Source organism: Bombina bombina, chromosome 7, assembly GCF_027579735.1.
Source record: "Bombina bombina isolate aBomBom1 chromosome 7, aBomBom1.pri, whole genome shotgun sequence".
NCBI classification, from domain to species: domain Eukaryota; kingdom Metazoa; phylum Chordata; class Amphibia; order Anura; family Bombinatoridae; genus Bombina; species Bombina bombina.
This window is the reverse complement of record NC_069505.1, coordinates 173,526,847-173,547,048: the sequence shown is the minus strand read 5'-3', so window position 1 is coordinate 173,547,048 and position 20,202 is coordinate 173,526,847. Positions and strand designations below refer to the sequence as shown.

At 41.7% G+C, this 20,202-nt stretch overlaps 1 protein-coding gene across 3 annotated transcripts in view; it reads right to left on the bottom strand.

Moving 5' to 3' along the window:
- Window positions 1–20,202, bottom strand: part of HIPK3 (homeodomain interacting protein kinase 3) — a 309,640-nt gene that overhangs the window by 23,682 nt on the left and 265,756 nt on the right. For 2 of the 3 annotated variants that reach the window (XM_053720416.1, XM_053720418.1), the window contains exon 14: window positions 5,110–5,354. In XM_053720416.1, the coding sequence (XP_053576391.1) occupies window positions 5,110–5,354 (245 nt within the window). The remainder of the gene's footprint in view (window positions 1–5,109; window positions 5,355–20,202) is intronic. The other variant, XM_053720417.1, reaches the window with a different exon arrangement.

Here is a 20,202-nt window from a genome sequence, read left to right as displayed (position 1 = left end):
GTTTCTTATATGGCTTGGATTTATTCCAATTTGGGGATGGTCTCCAATTAGAGTCAGAAGCCTTAGGGGAAGGAGTGGTTTTCTGTTCTCTAATCTGAAGAAAGGAACGAAAATGATTGGGAGCTTTAAATTTAACCTTAGATTTCTTGACTTGGGGCAGAAAAACTCCCTTACCCCAGTAACAGTGGAGATAATAGAACCCAATCGTGAACCAAAAAGATTTTTACCTTGAAAAGAGAGAGAATAATCTAGTTTTAGACACCATGTCAGCATTCCAAGATTTAAGCCATAAAGCTCTTCTAGTTAGAATGGCTAAAGACATGGACCTGACATTGATCTTCATAACATCAAATATAGCATCACAAATAAAATTATTTGCATGTTGAAGTAAAACAATGTTAGATAATTCAGAATCTGAAGACAACTGCTGTGCTAAACTGTCCAACCAAAAAGTAGAAGCAGGAGCAACATCAGCCATAGATATAACAGATCTAAGAATATAACCAGTATGTAAATATGCCCTTCTTAGATAAGATTCAAGCTTCCTATCTAAAGGATCCTTAAAAGAAGTACTGTCTTCGATAGGAATAGTAGTACGTTTGGCAAGAGTGGAAATTGCCCCATCAATTTTAGGAACTGTTTCCCAAAGTTCTAAATTGGCCACAGGTAAAGGATACAATTTCTTAAACCTAGAAGAAGGGTTAAAAGAGGTACCAGGCTTAGACCATTCTTTAGAAATCACATTAGAGATAGTGTCTGGAATAGGAAATACTTCAGGAGTAATAACAGTAGTCGTAAATACAGAATTTAGACGATTACTAGCTTTATCATCAGGTTTAGACTCCTCAATACCCAAAGTAAACAAGAATTCCTTTAAGAGAGAACGAATACATTCTATCTTAAATAAAAAAGATGATTTGTCTATATCTGTCTCTGACGTGGCGTCCTCTGAATCGGAGGAAACCCCCATCAGTAGAGGATACATCAGTAGGTCAGAACTTAATTCACTAGGTTTAGGAAAACGTTGCCAAACCCTTTTACGCTTATTTGAGGGTGGAATAGCAGTCATTGCCTTCTCTATAGCTGCAGCAATAAAATCTATTATATACACACACACATATATATATATATATATATATATATATATATATTATAAGCATTTAACAAATTGTCAAAACAAGAGCCACATAATTGAGCTAAAGAATTTAGATCCGCTTTTAACAACAAACACACTTAGCTTTGGTAGATACGTGTTCAGGCAGCTCAAATCCTATGGTAACATCAGAGTCAGGTTCAGTTTGAGACCTAATTGTAAACACACATTTTAAAGAAAAAATAATTAATTCTGCAAATTTATATCCATGCTCCTATATAGGCTTGAGAGAATGGGAAACAGAGCGACTGTTTATAAAAAAAGAAAACTGATTTATAAAATAATGCTGCATGAAAGCTCTCTAAGCCTTTTCTGAAAGCACTGAATAAGCTGGGGGCGGAGCTCACAATGGCAAATTTTGCGGGAAAATTTTGCATAAAAAAAATAATTGTGAAATGATAACGCGTCACGCATGACAAAGAGCGTCATCACATGCGCGTTTGCAAATTTCTAATACACTTATGACTCTAAAGAATTTACTTTGTATATAAAAAATACCAAATGTACCTAAATAAACACTAAATGGATACTTCTATTATACTGCATAAAATGTGATTATTAACAATCCATGAGACTAATATAATATGTTGCATCCTAATTTATAGATAAATTACTAGCACCAAAAAAACTTAAATAATGCTTACCTGATAATGTTCTTTTCTTCTGACGGGAAGAGTCCACAGCTGCATTCATTACTTTTGGGAAAGAAGAACCAGGCCACCAGCAGAAGGCAAAGACACCCTAGCCAAAGGCTTAAATACCTCCCCCACTTCCCTCAACCCCCAGTTATTCTGCCAAGGAACAGTAGGAGAATTAGGGTGAAAAAGGTGCCAGAAGAACAAAAATCAATACCGCCACCACAAAGATAAAACATGTGCGGGGAGCTGTGGACTCTTCCCGTCAGAAGAAAATAAAATGATCAGGTAAGCATAATTTAAGTTTTTCTTCTTAAAACGGGAAGAGTCCAAAGCTGTATTCATTACTTTTGGGAAAACAAGCCCGATGGGAATGGAGAAACTCAGTCCCCAGGCCTCTCACGATGACCCTCAGCAGGTTCAGATCCTGGAACCCCCTAAAGAGTAACACATGGGGATGTATTCAAACTCCTATCTTGAGCTTAATAAGCAGACATGCTACCCAGAAAAAAAAACCTCAAAGTAGAAAACTGGGAGGTGGACCCTGCTAGGCCTAGTAGATATCCCTTAGGTCAACCTAGTCCTGCTAAGAAGCCCTCCGTCTTCTAACAAGGAGGCAACCAGAGAACACAACCATTTATCGAAGTGAACAACTCAGTACCCAACAGAGTAACCAGTACACCGGCACCATGTGGATGACGTGAACCATAAAAGAACAGCATCTATCGCCCGACCAGGACCCGCCTGACATGAGAACGTTTGGAAACTGTCCCCGGTCCAAGAAAAATCCCTGAAGGGATCAATAACATGAATAAACATAACTATGAAATATATAGTACTGCGCAACTTCAGAAGAAGTGCTCACGTGACCACAAAATCGCAAGTATCAGTTACAGAGAAAGAAACGTTCCAAACCGGAACTATAACAAACATGAGCTTCGTAAAACGAACTAAAAAAATCCTAACTGGATTAAAATAAAATAAAGGCAGCACCCGCAGGTGAACACCCAAGAAGAAAGAGCACGCCAACGGAACCAGCCGATTAGAGGCCCCAATCTCCTAAGCTCAATACTGGAACAGAAGAAGAAGGCGACGTGAAGAAGATTGACTTTATCCCCCAACGTCTAACCTAGTTTGCACTTCAGCACAGAAGACTAAGGATCCCTCAGCCCAGTAGGACCAGAATCCTCCAGCACTGCCAAAATATGACTCAGTAGGACACGAAGGCGTGCCAGTCTATAACTGAAGGCCAAATGTTCCCTCACCGGATCGATTGACGACCCCGGCCTCAGAGGCTAACAGGATTACTTAAAACTCCAGTCCCATTCCGAACAGTACTACCCTCCATAAGAGACTATCTTCAATTTCTGACACTTCTCTGCCAACCTCTAGTGACGAAAGGCAAAGAATGACTGGGGGATTAGGGAAGTGGGGGAGGTATTTAAGCCTTTGGCTTGGGTGTCTTTGCCTCTTCCTGGTGGCCAGGTTCTTATTTCCCAAAAGTAATGAATGCAGCTGTGGACTCTTCCCGTTTAAGAAGAAAAAACCCTGTATGTTTCACAGACTCTACCAACCTTGACAAACATTTAGCCACTAATTAAAGTCGCTAAAAAATAGCACTGAATTACTGATTCAAGGTATGCATACAAACAATATATAACAACTTTACTTAAAAAGTGCCCAATCCATAACTGAGTGTCTTATATAATAAAAGTATATACTTACCTTTTAAGACACCTATCCACATATAGCAGATAGCCAAACTAGTACTGAAACATATCAGTAGAGGTAATGGTACAAGAGTATATTATTAATCTATAAAGGGAGGCAGCAGATGAATCCCCATGACCGAATTTACAGAGAGCCTTATGAAAAGCTTTCCCATAGGCGAAAACATGGTATCATCAGGCAATACTCCCTTCACATCCCTCAGACAAACAATGCACTTAGAGAGGAACTGGGCTTCAATATGCTTAGAAATGCCTTTAACTGAAATCAAGCACATCATGCTTCATCACCTCCTAAAGAGGCAAAGTTTTTAAAATTGAGGTATGAGTGAGGTTGGAGGTGTATTTATAGGCATTTAAGGTTTGGCAAACTTTGCCCCCTCCTGGTATGAATGTATGTCCCATCAGTGACTAGTTTGTGGACTCTCACCACCTATATGAAAGAAATAACCAAATTCTATGCTCTCTCTGAAACCAAATTTTTTTCTTTCATGATTATGTCCCTTTGAGGTCTATTTCTCAACTCTGTATGTTTATTTTATAACATTTTTGCTGTGAAGGGGCATGTTATTTCTGCAGACACAAATTCACAGTTTTGAGAACTACAAAACTAATATGTGATAATATCTTCAAGTTAGCAAATGCCCGGTAGGCCACACAGTAGTTAAGCCCCGCCCACTGTGTCTGCATTATTTGATGAAGGTTTTTTTTTTTTTATAAATACATTTTTTAAATGTTTATTATAAAATGTTTTAATATTTATGTGTGAAACTGAAATTAATTCCAAATGATATGCTGCGAATAACAGTTGAACTTGTCAGTTATTAAATATTGACCAATTGCATTTTAAAACCGGGGCTGGCGGACGCACAGCACACACTATCTTCTGCTCTGCTGACTCTGACTGACACTGCACTAATACAGCATGCCGTCACGTGACACAGACTGTCAGAGAAGCAGACAAGAGCAGCCAGACTCAGCAGGTGAGGGCATGTCTGCCTGGGCTCCAATGCCACCCAACCCTCCAAACGTGTGATATCATACGGGACTAGCCTGGTGTCAAGCAGCGCAGCAGATTGACCAAGTGCTAGTATATTTTATATTCAGGTCCTGCCCTTCCACATAATTATTTATACAAATGCAGGAGTTGTGTTCTCTCAAGCTCTGGCACGCAATGCATGGAGGGGCAGAGCGTCCATCGGTGCAGACTGTCCAGTGGAAGAGCAGGAGGACCTAAATATTTAATATACTAGGGTATTAAATATTTAGGTCCTCCTGCTCTTCCACACAATGCTTAGTTTGTATATATATATATATATATATACACACACACACACAGTGAGGACTGGCGGCGGGCAGACATGCCTAGCCTGCAATTTACTTTTTTCTCTCTTCATTTTAAATACCCATGCTACAATGCTCGTCATGTTTGTTATATGGTTAAATAAAAAATGGAGGGGGGAGTGGGCTGCTTTGCCTTAAAATGCCCGGGCCTATTTTTGATCCCAGTCCGGCCCTGAAAAAAAAAACTCTTTAGATAAAATGCTTTTTGATGAAAACTATTTAAATAAAATAAAAAATGATTTTTATTTACCTTGTCTACCTTTGTTTGATGCTCTATGTGAGTTAAGCCGGTGGTTTTCTATGCGGATGGGAGGCACCACCACTGTTCGCACTGTGGGTTTGCTCTTTGTGTCATCAGAGGTCCTCGTTTCATTTTTCTGATTTGTTTCCCCAACAAAGCTGCTCTTCACAAAGGGGCTGTCATGTCCGGAAGAATCCGAGCTGGGAGATCCATCTACTGTGTCACATCCGCTTTCTGGTTCATCATCAGACATGCTGCAAAGTAAAGCGACAACCACAGTGGTTAGCTTTTGGATCTACACACATTTATTCATCAGCTCCACAACATACCAGGGAAAACAACCACTATGTTAATATGTGACACATTCAGACTCAAGGAATGAGCATGTAACAATGCATGGATGGTTACCGAAAGAGAAGCAGTCTGCCAAGCTCATTGGCTTGTTCTATGGCCCGGTTACCACCTGGGAGTAGCTTCTTTTAGCTAAAATATACTTTTCATAGAGGAAAACTTTCCTAAAGTATATCAGTCTGATCCTGCATAACAATGTCAGCCCAGCCCCAAAATACCAGGCCTAGAGGGATATGGCTGCACCTCAATGACAAGGCCCGAAGGAGGCTGAAACGATCATCTGGGGTAGCCATTTCCCTTGTTCAGAGGAGAATTGCCTGGTATTTTTGGGCTGGACTGACCTTGTTAGGCAGGATCAGATTGATATACTTCAGGAAAGTTTTCCTCTGTAAAAAGCACAATTTGGCTAAAAGAGGCTGCTCCCAGGTGGTAACTGGGACATAGAACAAGCCACTGAGCTGTTTGATCCCAAGGGATTGATTCTCTTTTCTGTTTATGAATGCATGGATTGTGATAAATGGCCAGTCTACCCCTTACCTTATTTGGAGGAACCAATCTGCACTTGTTATTAGAGTAGACAAGACTAGCCACTGTCACTTTATTAGCAAATCTTGTATGGTTTGGTATTTTATATTACCACTTGTACAGAGACCAGTTAGAGATTAATATGTAGCAGGTTTAGGCTTGGAAAGTCAAATGTGAAAGCATATAAAAAATAAAATTTATGCTAACCTGATAAATGTATTTCTTTCCAGATATGGTGAGTCCACGGCTTGAGTAATTACTGTTGGGAATATCACTCCTGACCAGCAGGAGGCGGCAAAGAGCACCACAGTTAAATTGCTATCACTCCCTTACCCACAACCCCTAGTCATTCGACCGTAGGTAAATGGAGAAAAGGAAATTTATGCTTACCTGATAAATTTATTTCTTTTACGATATGACGAGTCCACGGATTTCATCCTTACTTATGGGATATCGCCTCCTGGTCAGCAGGAGGAGGCAAAGAGCTCCACAGCAGAGCGGTATATATAGCCCCTCCCTTCCCTCCCCCTACAGTCATTCGACCGAAGTTAGGAAGAGAAAGGAAAGGCCAAAGAGCAGAGGTGACTGAAGTTTAACAAAAATAAAAACCTGTCTTAAATAACAGGGTGGGCCGTGGACTTGTCATATCGTAAAAGAAATAAATTTATCAGGTAAGCATAAATTTCCTTTTCTTTTACAAGATATGAGTCCACGGATTTCATCCTTACTTATGGGATACAATACCAAAGCTATAGGCCACGGATGAAAGGGAGAGACAAGACAGGAACCTAAACAGAAGGCACCACTGCTTGAAGAACCTTTCTCCCAAAACCATCCTCAGATGAAGCAAAAGTATCAAATTTGTAAAATTTGGAAAAAAGTATGAAGAGACGACCAAGTTGCAGCCTTGCAAATCTGATCAACAGAAGCATTTTTAAATGCCCATGAGAAAGCCACAGCCCTAGTAGAATGAGCCATAATTGATTCTGGAGGCTGCTGTCCAGCAGTCTCATATGCAACACGGATGATACTCTTCAACCAAAAAGAAAGAGGTAGCCGTAGCTTTCTGACCTCTACGCTTCCCAGCAAACACAACAAATAAGGAAGATGTTTGAGGAAACTCTTTAGTCGCCTGTAAGTAGAACTTCAAGGCACGGACTACATCTAGATTATGTAACAGACGTTCCTTCTTAGAAGAAGAGTTAGGACACAAGGAAGGAACAATAATTTCCTGATTAATATTCTTGTTAGAAACAACCTTAGGAAGAAAACCAGGTTTGGTACGTAACACCACCTTATCTGCATGGAAAATAAGATAAGGAGAATCACATTGTAGAGCCAAAAGCTCAGAAACTCTGCGAGCAGAAGAAATAGCAACCAAAAATAAAACTTTCCAAGATAATAACTTAATATCTATGGAATGCATGGGTTCAAACGGAACCCCTTGAAGAACTTTAAGAACTAAATTCAAACTCCAAGGAGGAGCAATTGGTCTAAACACAGGCCTGATTCTAGTCAGAGCCTGACAAAAAGATTGAACATCTGGAACATCTGACAGACGTTTGTGTAATAAAATAGACAAAGCAGAAATCTGTCCCTTTAAGGAACTTGCTGACAACCCTTTCTCCAATCCTTCTTGGAGAAAAGATAAAATTCTGGGAATCCGAACCTTACTCCATGAGTAGCCCTTGGATTTGCACCAATAAAGATATTTACGCCATATCTTATGGTAAATCTTTCTAGTAACAGGTTTACGTGCCTGAATCAAGGTATCAATGACAGCATCTGAAAAACCTTGTTTAGATAAGATTAAGCGTTCAATCTCCAAGCAGTCAGCTGCAGAGAAACTAGATTCGGATGATGGAAGGGTCCCTGAATGAGAAGGTCTTGCCTCAATGGAAGCTTCCACAGTGGCAGAGAGTACATGTCCACCAGATCGGCATACCAAGTCCTGCGAGGCCACGCAGGCGCGATTAGAATTACCAAAGCCCTCTCCATGCAATCACCCGGGGAAGGAGTGCAAACGGTGAAAACACATAAGCTAGGTTGAACGACCAAGGAACTGCGTTCTGACGAGACGCCATCAGATCCAATTCCGGTCTGCCCTATCTGAGAATCAGGGTGGCAAAGACCTCCAGATGGAGTTCCCACTCCCCGGATGAAACATCTGTCTGCTTAAAAAGTCCGCTTCCCAGTTGTCCACTCCTGGGATGTAGATTGCTGACAGATAACAAGAGTGAGCTTCCGCCCACCGAATTATCTTGGATACTTCTGTCATCGCTAAGGAACTCCTCGTTCCTCCCTGATGATTGATGTAAGCCACAGTCGTGATGTTGTCCGACTGAAAACGGATGAATTTGGCCGAAGCCAACTGAGGCCAAGCCTGAAGCGCATTGAATATTGCTCTCAATTCCAGAATATTGATTGGTAGTAGAGACTCCGACCGAGTCCACACCCCCTGAGCCTTCAGTGAATTCCAGACCGCATCCCATCCTAGTAGACTGGCGTCCTTTGTCACTATCACCCAAGAGGGTCTGCGGAAGCACGTCCCTTGGGACAGATGATCCGGCGACAACTACCAAAGAAGAGAGTCTCTTGTCTCCTGATCCAGATTTATCTGAGGAGACAAATTTGCATAATCTCCATTCCACTGCCTGAGCATGCACGTCTAGAACATCTGCCAAACGCTTGTGTAGTAAAATCGACAAAGCAGAAATGTGTCCCTTTAAGGAACTTGCTGATAACCCTTTCTCCAATCCTCCTTGGAAAAAAGATAAATTCCTGGGAATCCTAACTCTACTCCATGAGTAGCCCTTGGATTTGCACCAATAAAGATATTTACACCATATTTTAAGGTAGATCTTTCTAGTGACAGGCTTACGTTCCTGAATCAAAGTATCAATGACCGAATCAGAGAATCCCCGCTTAGATAAAATCAAGCGTTCAATCTCCAAGCAGTCAGCTGCAGAGAAATTAGATTTGGATGACAAAAGGGACCCTGAATGAGAAGGTCCTGTCTCAATGGAAGCCTCCACGGTGGTAGAGAGGACATGTCCACCAGATCGGCATACCAAGTCCTGCGAGGCCACGCAGGAGCAATTAGAATCACCGAAGCCTTCTCCTGTTTGATTCTTGCAATCACCCGGGGAAGGAGAACAAACGGTGGAAACACATAAGCTAGGTTGAACGACCAAGGCACTGCCAGTGCATCTATCAGTTCAGCCTGAGGATCCCTGGACATGGATCCGTACCTTGGAAGCTTGGCATTTTGCCGAGACGCCATCAGATCCAATTCCGGATTGCCCCACCTGAGAATCAGAGAGGCGAAGACCTCCGGGTGAAGTTCCCATTCCCCCGGATGAAATGTCTGCCTGCTCAAAAACTCCGCCTCCCAGTTGTCCACTCCTGGTATGTAGATTGCTGACAGATAACAAGAGTGAGCCTCCACCCACTGAATTATCTTGGATACCTCTATCATCGTTAAGGAACTCCTTGTTCCTCCCTGATTGATGTAAGCCACAGTCGTGATGTTGTCCGATTGAAATCGGATGAATTTGGCCAAAGCCAACTGAGGCCAAGCTTGAAGCGCATTGAATATTGCTCTCAACTCCAGAATGTTGATGGGAAGAAGAGCCTCCGCTCGAGTCCACACTCCCTGAGCTTTCAGGGAATTCCAGACTGCACCCCATCCTAGTAGACTGGCATCCGTTGTTACTATCACCCATGAAGGTCTGCGAAAGCATGTCCCTTGGGACAGATGATCCAGCGACAACCACCAGAGAGACTCTTGTCTCCTGATCCAGATCTATCTGAGGAGACAAATCTGCATAATCTCCATTCCACTGCCTGAGCATGCTCAGTTGTAGAGGTCTGAGATCAAAACGAGCAAACGGAATGATGTCCATTGCCGCCACCATCAATCCAATTATCTCCATGCATTGGGACACTGATGGCCGAGGATTGGACTGAAGGGTTCGGCATGTATTTAGAATCTTTAACTTTCTGACTTCCGTCAAGATGATTTTCATGGATACTGAATCTATTACAGTTCCCAGGAAAGGAACCCTTGTCTGTGGAATTAGTGAACTCTTTTCTAGATTCAGTTTCCACCCATGAGTCCTTAAAAAGGACAGAACCAAGTCGGTATGAGACTTTGTCAGATGGTAAGACGACGCCTGGATTAGAATATCGTCCAGATAAGGCGCCACTGCGATGCCCTGTGGTCTGAGAACCGCTAGGAAAGACCCTAGAACCTTTGTGAAGATCCTGGGTGCCGTGGCCAACCCGAAGGGAAGAGCCACTAACTGAAAATGTTTGTCCAGGAAAGCAAACCTTAGAAATCGGTGATGATCTCTGTGGATAGGGATGTGAAGATATGCATCCTTTAAGTCCACGGTAGTCATATACCCTCCTGGATCAATGGCAGAATTGTCTGAATTGTCTCCATCTTGAAGGATGGGACTCTGAGAAATTTGTTTAGACTCTTGAGATCTAAAATGGGTCTGAACGTTCCCTCTTTTTTGGGAACTACGAAAAGATTTGAGTAAAATCCCTGCCCCTGTTCCTGTATTGGAACGGGACGAATTACTCCCATAGTGGAGAGGTCTTTTACACAACGTAAGAACGCCTCTCTTTTTGTCTGGTCTACAGACAATCGTGAAAGAAGAAACCTTCCCCTTGGGAGGGAATTTTTGAACTCCAATTGATACCCCTGGGACACGATCTCTAGTGCCCAGGGATCCTGAACATCTCTTGTCCAAGCCTGGACAAAGAGAGAAAATCTGCCCCCAACTAGATCCGGTCCCGGATCGGGGGGCGCCCCTTCATGCTGTCTTGGGAGCAGCAGCGGGCTTCTTGGGTTGTTTACCCTTGTTCCAAGCCTGATTGGGTCTCCAGACAGACTTGGGTTGTGCCAGGTTCCCGTCTTGTTTAGCGGACGAGGCAGAAGGGATTTCCTTGAAATTTCAAAAGTAACGAAAATTACTCTGTCTCCTCTGTTTAGACGTCTTATCCTGAGGGAGGAGATGACCCTTACCCACCAGTAATGTCAGAAATGATCTCTTTCAATTCAGGCCCGAATAGGGTCTTTCCTTTGAAAGGAATAGTCAAAAGCTTTGACTTAGAGGATACATCGGCAGACTAAGATTTTAACCATAAAGCTCTACGCGCTAGAATGGCAAATCCTGCATTTTTAGCCGCCAACTTGGCGATCTGAAAAGCAGCATCAGTAATAAAGGAATTAGCCAGCTTAAGAGCCATAATTCTGTCTAGAATTTTCTCTAAAGAAGTCTCAGTCTTAAAAGGCAGCCGCCGTTGTAACTGGTACAATACAAGACGTCGGTTGTAAAAGAAAAGCCTGATGAATTAAAAGCTTCTTTAGAAGACCCTCCAGTTTTTTTATCCATAGGATCTTTGAAAGCACAACTGTCCTCAATAGGAATAGTTGTACGCTTAGCCAGGGTAGATATAGCTCCCTCCACCTTAGGGGCCGTTTGTTCATCTTAAACAATTTCTCTGGAGGTACCACTATAGAGTCACAATCATCGAGTCGCTAAAACCTCCCGAAGTAACAGGCGGAGGTGTTCCAGCTTAAATCTAAAGGACATTACGTCCGAGTCAGTCTGAGGTAACGCACTCCCCGATTGAGAGAGTTCCCCCTCAGACAAAATTTCCCTACCCTCCAACTCCGATCCCTGTGAGGGTATGTCGGAGATAGCCATCAAGGCGTCAGAAGTTGCAGGGACCACATGGGTCTCAGTCCTGCTACGTTTGCCCTGTAACACTGGCAACTTAGACAAGACTTCTGTGAGAGTGGATGACATAACAGCAGCCATATCCTGCAAGGTAAATGAAGTAGACGCCGTTGAGGAACATGGCGTTGTTTGCGTGGGCGTTAAAGGCTGTGACGCTTGGGAAGAAATTAGCGGCATACCCCGAGTCTCATTGGTCTGAGAGCGATCTCCAGGCAAATCTGTATTAGACAATATCTTCTCTTTACATTGTAAGGCCCTCTCTAAACAAGTGTCACATAGGGTAACAGGGGGTTGCACAATGGCATTTAGACACATAGGACATGTGCTTTGTTCAATGTCCTCCATGATACACAGCAAAACAAGCAAAGTTGGTTGAGTAAATACATTTTTAAAAACAGAGTAGGTACTGTGTCTTTAAAAGCAAAACTGTCTATGTAATAAAAAGTCCATATAGGCCAAAAAAAATAAATCTCCTTAATTAAAGGGACAGTATACACTCATTTTCATATAACTGCATGTAATAGACACTACTATAAAGAATAAGATGCACAGATACTGATATAAAAATCCAGTATAAAACAGTTTAAAAACTTACTTAGAAGTTCTAAGTTTAGCTCTGTTGAAAAGGTGGTTGGAAAGCCCACTGCAAGTCGAAAATAAGACACTCCCACCTCCCCCTTCTTTTGCATATGAAAAGACCCTTTACATAAACAGGAGCAAGCTGGAGAAGGTAGCGGACGGTATTCACATAAAACTTTGGGGCTTGGTTAGGAGTCTGAAAATCAGAGCAATGTTACTTAAAAATAAGAAAAACTACACATTTAAAAAAAAAAAAACAACAACTTTATGGGCTTTATAAATAGATCATCTACAAAACATTTATGCAAAGAAAAAATTAGTGTATAATGTCCCTTTAATATTATTTTTTATTCCTAAGTCATATAGCTTTAAGGAAACAAAAAAAAATGATGAGAAAAAAAAATAAAAAGTAGCCCAATATTGTGTGACACCACGATCCCCCAGTGCTTCTAAGTCCTCTGAATCTCTTTAGAATGTCTGGGAAAAATTTATATGCAATATGACAGTTCTCAGTCCTGTGTTAGTGAGAATCTGCATAATGCCACAGATAAAACTAATATGGTAGTTGAGAATCCCTTAATATTAGTGAGATCTGTATACTGCCCAATTCAGCCTTAAGTCTGTGTTTGATATAAAACAAGGTCTTAGCACAGTCACTTCTGAGATAAGCTGCAGAGCCCCAGAAAGAAAAGACTGCATTTACCTTCATGTTGAGGAACAACATGAAAAATCACAGTGTCAAGAGGCCTCTTTTCCCTCCTGAGGTCCTGTGAAGGACAGATATGTCTTAGTTAATTCACTATAAGATCAATACTGAGGAGCAGTATAATGATGGGAGGCACAGTGCAGGATAAAACCTCACCAGTTTCCATCATCATAAATTCCAGAAAACTGCTCCCAAAGAAAAATAGTACACATCGGCACCACTTAAAAATAAAAAACGCATGATTGAAAAATCTAAACACCTCATATCACTAACGCAGGTAAAGAGAATAAATGGGGGGGGGGGGGGAGGGGGAGGGAGGGGCTATATATACAGCTCTGCTGTGGAGCTCTTTGCCTCCTCCTGCTAACCAGGAGGCGATATCCCATAAGGATGAAATCTGTGGACTCGTCATATCTTGTAAAAGAAAAAGGAGTAACACAAGGTGTAGAAGTGCCTGAGGTTAAAAGAACAACTGTCTTAAAATAAAGGGTGGGTGCGCGGACTCACCATATCCAGAAATAAATTTATCAGGTAAGCATAAATTTTGTTTTCTTTCCTAAGATATGGTAAGTCCACGGCTTGAGTTATTACTGTTGGGAACCAATACCCAAGCAAGAGGACACGGATAAATAGTGAGGAACAAGAAAGGCAATCCTAAACAGAAGGCACCACCGCTTGAATAACTTTTCTCCCAAAAGAAGCTTCAGCCGAGGCAAAAATATAAAATTTGGAAAGTTAGGAAAAAGTATGTAGAGAAGACCAAGTTGCAGTCTTGCAAATTTGTTCCACAGAAGCTTCATTTTTGAAAGCCCAAGAAGAGGAAACGGCTCTTGTGGAATGAGCCATAATTCTCTCAGGAAGCTGCTGTCCAGCAGTCTCATAAGCCAAACGAATTATACTTCGTAACCAAAAAGAAAGAGTAGTAGCAGTAGCTTTCTGACCTTTACGTTTCCCAGAGAAACAGACAAAGAGGGCAGAGGACTGGCGAAAATCCTTAGTCGTCTGTAAGTAGAATTTAAGACCACGTACAACATCCAAATTGTGTAACAAATGTTCTTTGGAAGGAGGATTAGGACACAAAGAGGGAACAACAATTTCCTGATTGATATTTCTATTAGAAACAACCTTAAGAAGGAAACCTAACTTAGTACAAAGAACCGCATTATCGGCATGAAAAATAAGATAAGGGGAATCACACTGCAGAGCTGAGAGTTCGAGACTCTTCGAGCAGAAAAAAAAGCAACAAGAAACAAAACCTTCCAAGATAACAATTTAATGTCTATGGAATGCAATGGCTCAAACGGAGCCAGCTGTAAAACTTTAACAAGGTTAAGGCTTCAAGGAGGAGCAACAGACTTAAAGACCTGACCCTTCAGAGTACTGACTGACAATCCCTTCTCCATGCCTTCCTGAAAAGATACAATTCTAGGAATTCTAATTCAAGAGTAGCCCTTGGATTCACACCAATAAAGATATTTACGCCATATCTTATGGTAAATCTTTCTGGTAACAGGCTTGCGAGCCTAAATCATGGTCTCAATGACCGACTCAGCTTCAGAGAAAAGAGATTTGGATGAAGGAAGGGACTCTGAATCAGGAGGTCCTTCCTCAGAGGTAGTCTCCAAGGTGGGGGAGATGACATCTCCAATAGGTCTGCAAACCAGATCCTGCAAGGCCATGAAGGGGCTATTGGAATCACTTGACGCCCTCTCCTGTTTGATACAAGCAATCACTCGTGGAAGGAGAGAAAACGGAGAAAACGGGTATACCAACCTGAAAACCCAAGGAACCGCCAGAGCATCTATCAGAACGGCCTGCAGATCTCTTGACCTTGAACCGTACCTTGGAAGCTTGGCTTTCTAATGGGACGCCATCAGATCTAACTCCGTCACCCCCCTAGGATGAAAAGTCTGCCTGTTCAGAAAAATCTGCTTCCCAGTTGTCTATTCCTGAAATGTGGATGGCAGATAGACAGCAATTGTGGGTCTCTGCCCACTGAAGAATCTGAGTAACCTCCTTCATGGCTAAGAAACTCAGAGTTCCTCCCTGGTGATTGATGTAAGCCACAGAGGTTATGTTGTCTGACAGGATCCTGATAAACTGGGCTGAGGACAACTGAGGCCAAGCCAATAAAGCCTTGTAAATCGCCCTCAACTCCAAGATGTTGATGGGAAGAAACGACTCCTCTCGAGTCCAAAGGCCCTGAGCTTTTAATGAGTTCCAGACTGCTCCCCAGCCCAGCAGGCTGGCGTCCGTGGTCACGATCACCCATGAAGGTTTCCGAAAGCATGTGCCCCGAGACAGATGTTCCTGAGAAATCCACCACGGGAGAGAATCCCTTGACGACTGACCTAACTATTCTCTAAGATAGATCTGCATGGTCGCCATTCCATTGTCTGAGCATGCACAACTGGAGAGCTCTGAAATGGAATTGAGCAAAAAAAAAATTATATCCATGGAAGTCACCATCAGACCGATTACCTCCATACATTAAGCCACTGAAGGATAAGCAGTAGCCTGAAGAGAGAGGAAAGGATTTTGTTTTTCCTGACCTCTTTTTAGAAAAATCTTCATCAATAGAGAATTTATTATGGTCCCTAAGAACACTACTCTTGTAGCAGGGGAAAGAGAGCTTTTTTTCCAGATTCACATTCCATCCGTGTGAATGAAGAAAAGACAACAATATCTGTGTGAGATTTTGCTTGTTGAAAAGATAGCGCATGAACCAATATGTCGTCCAGGTAGGGTGCCACAGCAATTCCACAAGAATGGATCACTGCCAAAAAGCCTCAAGAACCTTTGAAAAAATTCTGGGAGCCGTTGCTAGACCAAATGGAAGGGCCACAAACTGGAAATGTTTGTCCAGAAAGGCAAATCTCAGGAATCTGAACAGGAACATGAAGATATGCATCCTTTAGGTCGATGGTTGTCATGAACTGACCCTCTTGTACTAAAGAAAGAATGGAGCGTATAGTCTCCATCTTGAAGGATGGAACTTTGAGAAAGTTGTTTAGACACTTCAAGTCTAGAATGGGACGGAAAGTTCCCTCTTTTTTGGGAACCACAAATAGGTTGGAGTAGAACCGAGACCCTGTTCCTGCACTGGAACTATCACTCCCAGGGAGGAAAGATGTTGTATACATTTCAAGAACGCCTCTATATCTGGTCTGCAGATAATCTTGAAAGATGGAATCTGCCTCTGGGAGGAAAAGTCGTGAATTCCAATTTATAACCCAGGGATACAATGTCAACAGTCCAGGGATCTGGGACATCTCATATCCAGGCTTGAGAGAACTGAGAAAGTCTGCCGCCCCCTCGATCCGATACCTGATCGGGGGCAAACCCTTCATGCTGATTTGGAATCAGCTGCAGGTTTCTTTGATTGTTTACCCTTGTTCCAAGACTGATTGGGTTTCCAAGAAGACTTGGACTGTTCCTGCTTGGAAGAAGGGGAATGCTTTCCTCTGAAGTTACGAAAGGAACAAAAATTAGTCCTTTAGGCCTATTCTTATCTTGAGGTAGAAAAGACCCTTTTCCATCGGTAATATCAGAGATAATTTCTGCCAAACCGGGTCCAAACAAGGTTTTGCCCTTGTAAGGAATCACCAGAAGCTTGACTTTAGAGGAAACGTCCGCAGTCCAGGATTTCAACCATAACGCACTGCGGGCTAGGACAGCGAAACTAGAAGTTTTAGCTCCTAGTCTACCAACCTATAAAATGGCGCCTGCAATAAAGGAATTTGCCAACTTAAGAGCTTTAATTCTATCTTGAATTTTATTTAAGGAAGTCTCTACTTGAAAAGAATCAGAATAGGCGTTGAACCAATAAGATGCCGCACTAGTCACGGTGGCAATACACACCGCAGGTTGCCATTGGAGACCTTGATGAACATAAATCTTTTTCAAATAAGCCTCCAGCTTCTTGTCCATCGGATCCTTAAAAGAGCAGCTATCATCAATAGGAATAGTGGTTCTCTTAGCCAGAGAGAAAATGGCCTTTTCAACTTTCGGTACAATATACCAAGGGTCTTTAATGGAGTCCTCGACAGGAAACATTTTCTTAAAAATGGGAGACGGAGAAAAAGACACCCCTGGTTTCTCCCATTCCTGTGAAATAATCTCCCTAGCACAGTCCGGCACAGGAAAAACCTTTGAAGTGGAAGGTTCATCAAAGAAACTATTAAGTTTACTACATTTCTTGGGAGTGACAACAGGGGTATCGGAGTCATCTAAAGTAGCTAAAACTTCCTTTAATAATACACAAAGGTATTCAAGCTTAAATCAGAAGGATACCACGCCTCAGTCTCAGAAGAAGGAATTATACTGTCCAAATCTGAGATTTCACCCTCAGAAAGTCCTGATGTATCTTCGTCAGACTTATGAGAAAGGGCCACTTGGGAAGTAGAACTGAGGACAGGCACCTTACTGTCTGAATTTCTAGATCTCCTCTTGCATTTTCCCTGTAATCTGGGAATGGCAGCTAATGTCGCAGATACCGCTGAAGATACATGGGTAGCAATTTCTGCTTTTAAATAAACTCCACTTGCAGTTAGAGGAACTGCAGGGTACTGCATGTGACGCCATTGAGGTTTGGGACGTAGCAGGAGAAAGCTGATGTATTATTTTAACAACATCATCCTGAAAGACATAAGGCTCAAAAATAACATAATTTATGTAAGAACTTACCTGATAAATTCATTTCTTTCATATTAGCAAGAGTCCATGAGCTAGTGACGTATGGGATATACATTCCTACCAGGAGGGGCAAAGTTTCCCAAACCTCAAAATGCCTACAAATACACCCCTCACCACACCCACAAATCAGTTTAACGAATAGCCAAGAAGTGGGGTGATAAGAAAAAAGTGCGAAAGCATAAAAAATAAGGAATTGGAATAATTGTGCTTTATACAAAAAAATCATAACCACCACAAAAAGGGCGGGCCTCATGGACTCTTGCTAATATGAAAGAAATTAATTTATCAGGTAAGTTCTTACATAAATTATGTTTTCTTTCATGTAATTAGCAAGAGTCCATGAGCTAGTGACGTATGGGATAATGACTACCCAAGATGTGGATCTTTCCACGCAAGAGTCACTAGAGAGGGAGGGATAAAATAAAGACAGCCAATTCCGCTGAAAAATAATCCACACCCAAAATAAAGTTTAAATTTTATAATGAAAAAAAATGAAATTATAAGCAGAAGATTCAAACTGAAACAGCTGCCTGAAGTACTTTTCTACCAAAAACAGCTTCAGAAGAAGAAAACACATCAAAATGGTAGAATTTAGTAAAAGTATGCAAAGAGGACCAAGTTGCTGCTTTGCAAATCTGATCAACCGAAGCTTCATTCCTAAACGCCCAGGAAGAAGAAACTGACCTAGTAGAATGAGCTGTAATCCTTTGAGGCGGAGCTTTACCCGACTCGACATAAGCATGATGAATTAAAGATTTCAACCAAGATGCCAAAGAAATGGCAGAGGCCTTCTGACCTTTCCTAGAACCGGAAAAGATAACAAATAGACTAGAAGTCTTTCGGAAATTCTTAGTAGCTTCAACATAATATTTCAAAGCTCTAACTACATCCAAAGAATGCAATGATTTCTCCTTAGAATTCTTAGGATTAGGACATAATGAAGGAACCACAATTTCTCTACTAATGTTGTTGGAATTCACAACCTTAAGTAAAAATTTAAAAGAAGTTCGCAACACCGCCTTATCCTGGTGAAAAATCAAAAAAGGAGACTCACAAGAAAGAGCAGATAATTCAGAAACTCTTCTGGCAGAAGAGATGGCCAAAAGGAACAAAACTTTCCAAGAAAGTAATTTAATGTCCAATGAATGCATAGGTTGAAACGGAGGAGCTTGAAGAGCCCCCAGAACCAAATTCAAACTCCAAGGAGGAGAAATTGACTTAATGACAGGCTTTATACGAACCAAAGCTTGTACAAAACAATGAATATCAGGAAGATTAGCAATCTTTCTGTGAAAAAGAACAGAAAGAGCAGAGATTTGTCCTTTCAAGGAACTTGCAGACAAACCTTTATCCAAACCATCCTGAAGAAACTGTAAAATTCTCGGCATTCTAAAAGAATGCCAGGAAAAATGATGAGAAAGACACCAAGAAATATAAGTCTTCCAGACTCTATAATATATCTCCCTAGATACAGATTTACGAGCCTGTAACATAGTATTAATCACAGAGTCAGAGAAACCTCTTTGACTAAGAATCAAGCGTTCAATCTCCATACCTTTAAATTTAAGGATTTGAGATCCTGATGGAAAAAAGGACCTTGCGACAGAAGGTCTGGTCTTAACGGAAGAGTCCACGGTTGGCAAGAGGCCATCCGGACAAGATCCGCATACCAAAACCTGTGAGGCCATGCTGGAGCTACCAGCAGAACAAACGAGCATTCCTTCAGAATCTTGGAGATCACTCTTGGAAGAAGAACTAGAGGCGGAAAGATATAGGCAGGATGATACTTCCAAGGAAGTGACAATGCATCCACTGCTTCCGCTTGAGGATCCCTGGATCTGGACAGATACCTGGGAAGTTTCTTGTTTAGATGAGAGGCCATCAGATCTATTTCTGGAAGTCCCCACATTTGAACAATCTGAAGAAATACCTCTGGGTGAAGAGACCATTCGCCCGGATGCAACGTTTGGCGACAGATAATCCGCTTCCCAATTGTCTATACCTGGGATATGAACCGCAGAAACTAGACAGGAGCTGGATTCCGCCCAAACCAGAATTCGAGATACTTCTTTCATAGCCAGAGGACTGTGAGTCCCTCTTTGATGATTGATGTATGCCACAGTTGTGACATTGTCTGTCTGAAAACAAATGAACGATTCTCTCTTTAGAAGAGGCCAAGACTGAAGAGCTCTGAAAATTGCACGGAGTTCCAAAATATTGATCGGTAATCTCACCTCCTGAGATTCCCACTTCAGAAATAGCACCAGGAGCAGGAAAAACTTCTGGAATAACTACAGGAGATTTAAAAACCTTATCTAAACGTTTAGATTTAGTATCAAGAGGACCAGAATCCTCAATTTCTAATGCAATTAGGACTTCTTTAAGTAAAGAACGAATAAATTCCATTTTAAATAAATATGAAGATTTATCAGCATCAACCTCTGAGACTGAATCCTCTGAACCAGAAGAACCATTATCAGAATCAGAATGATG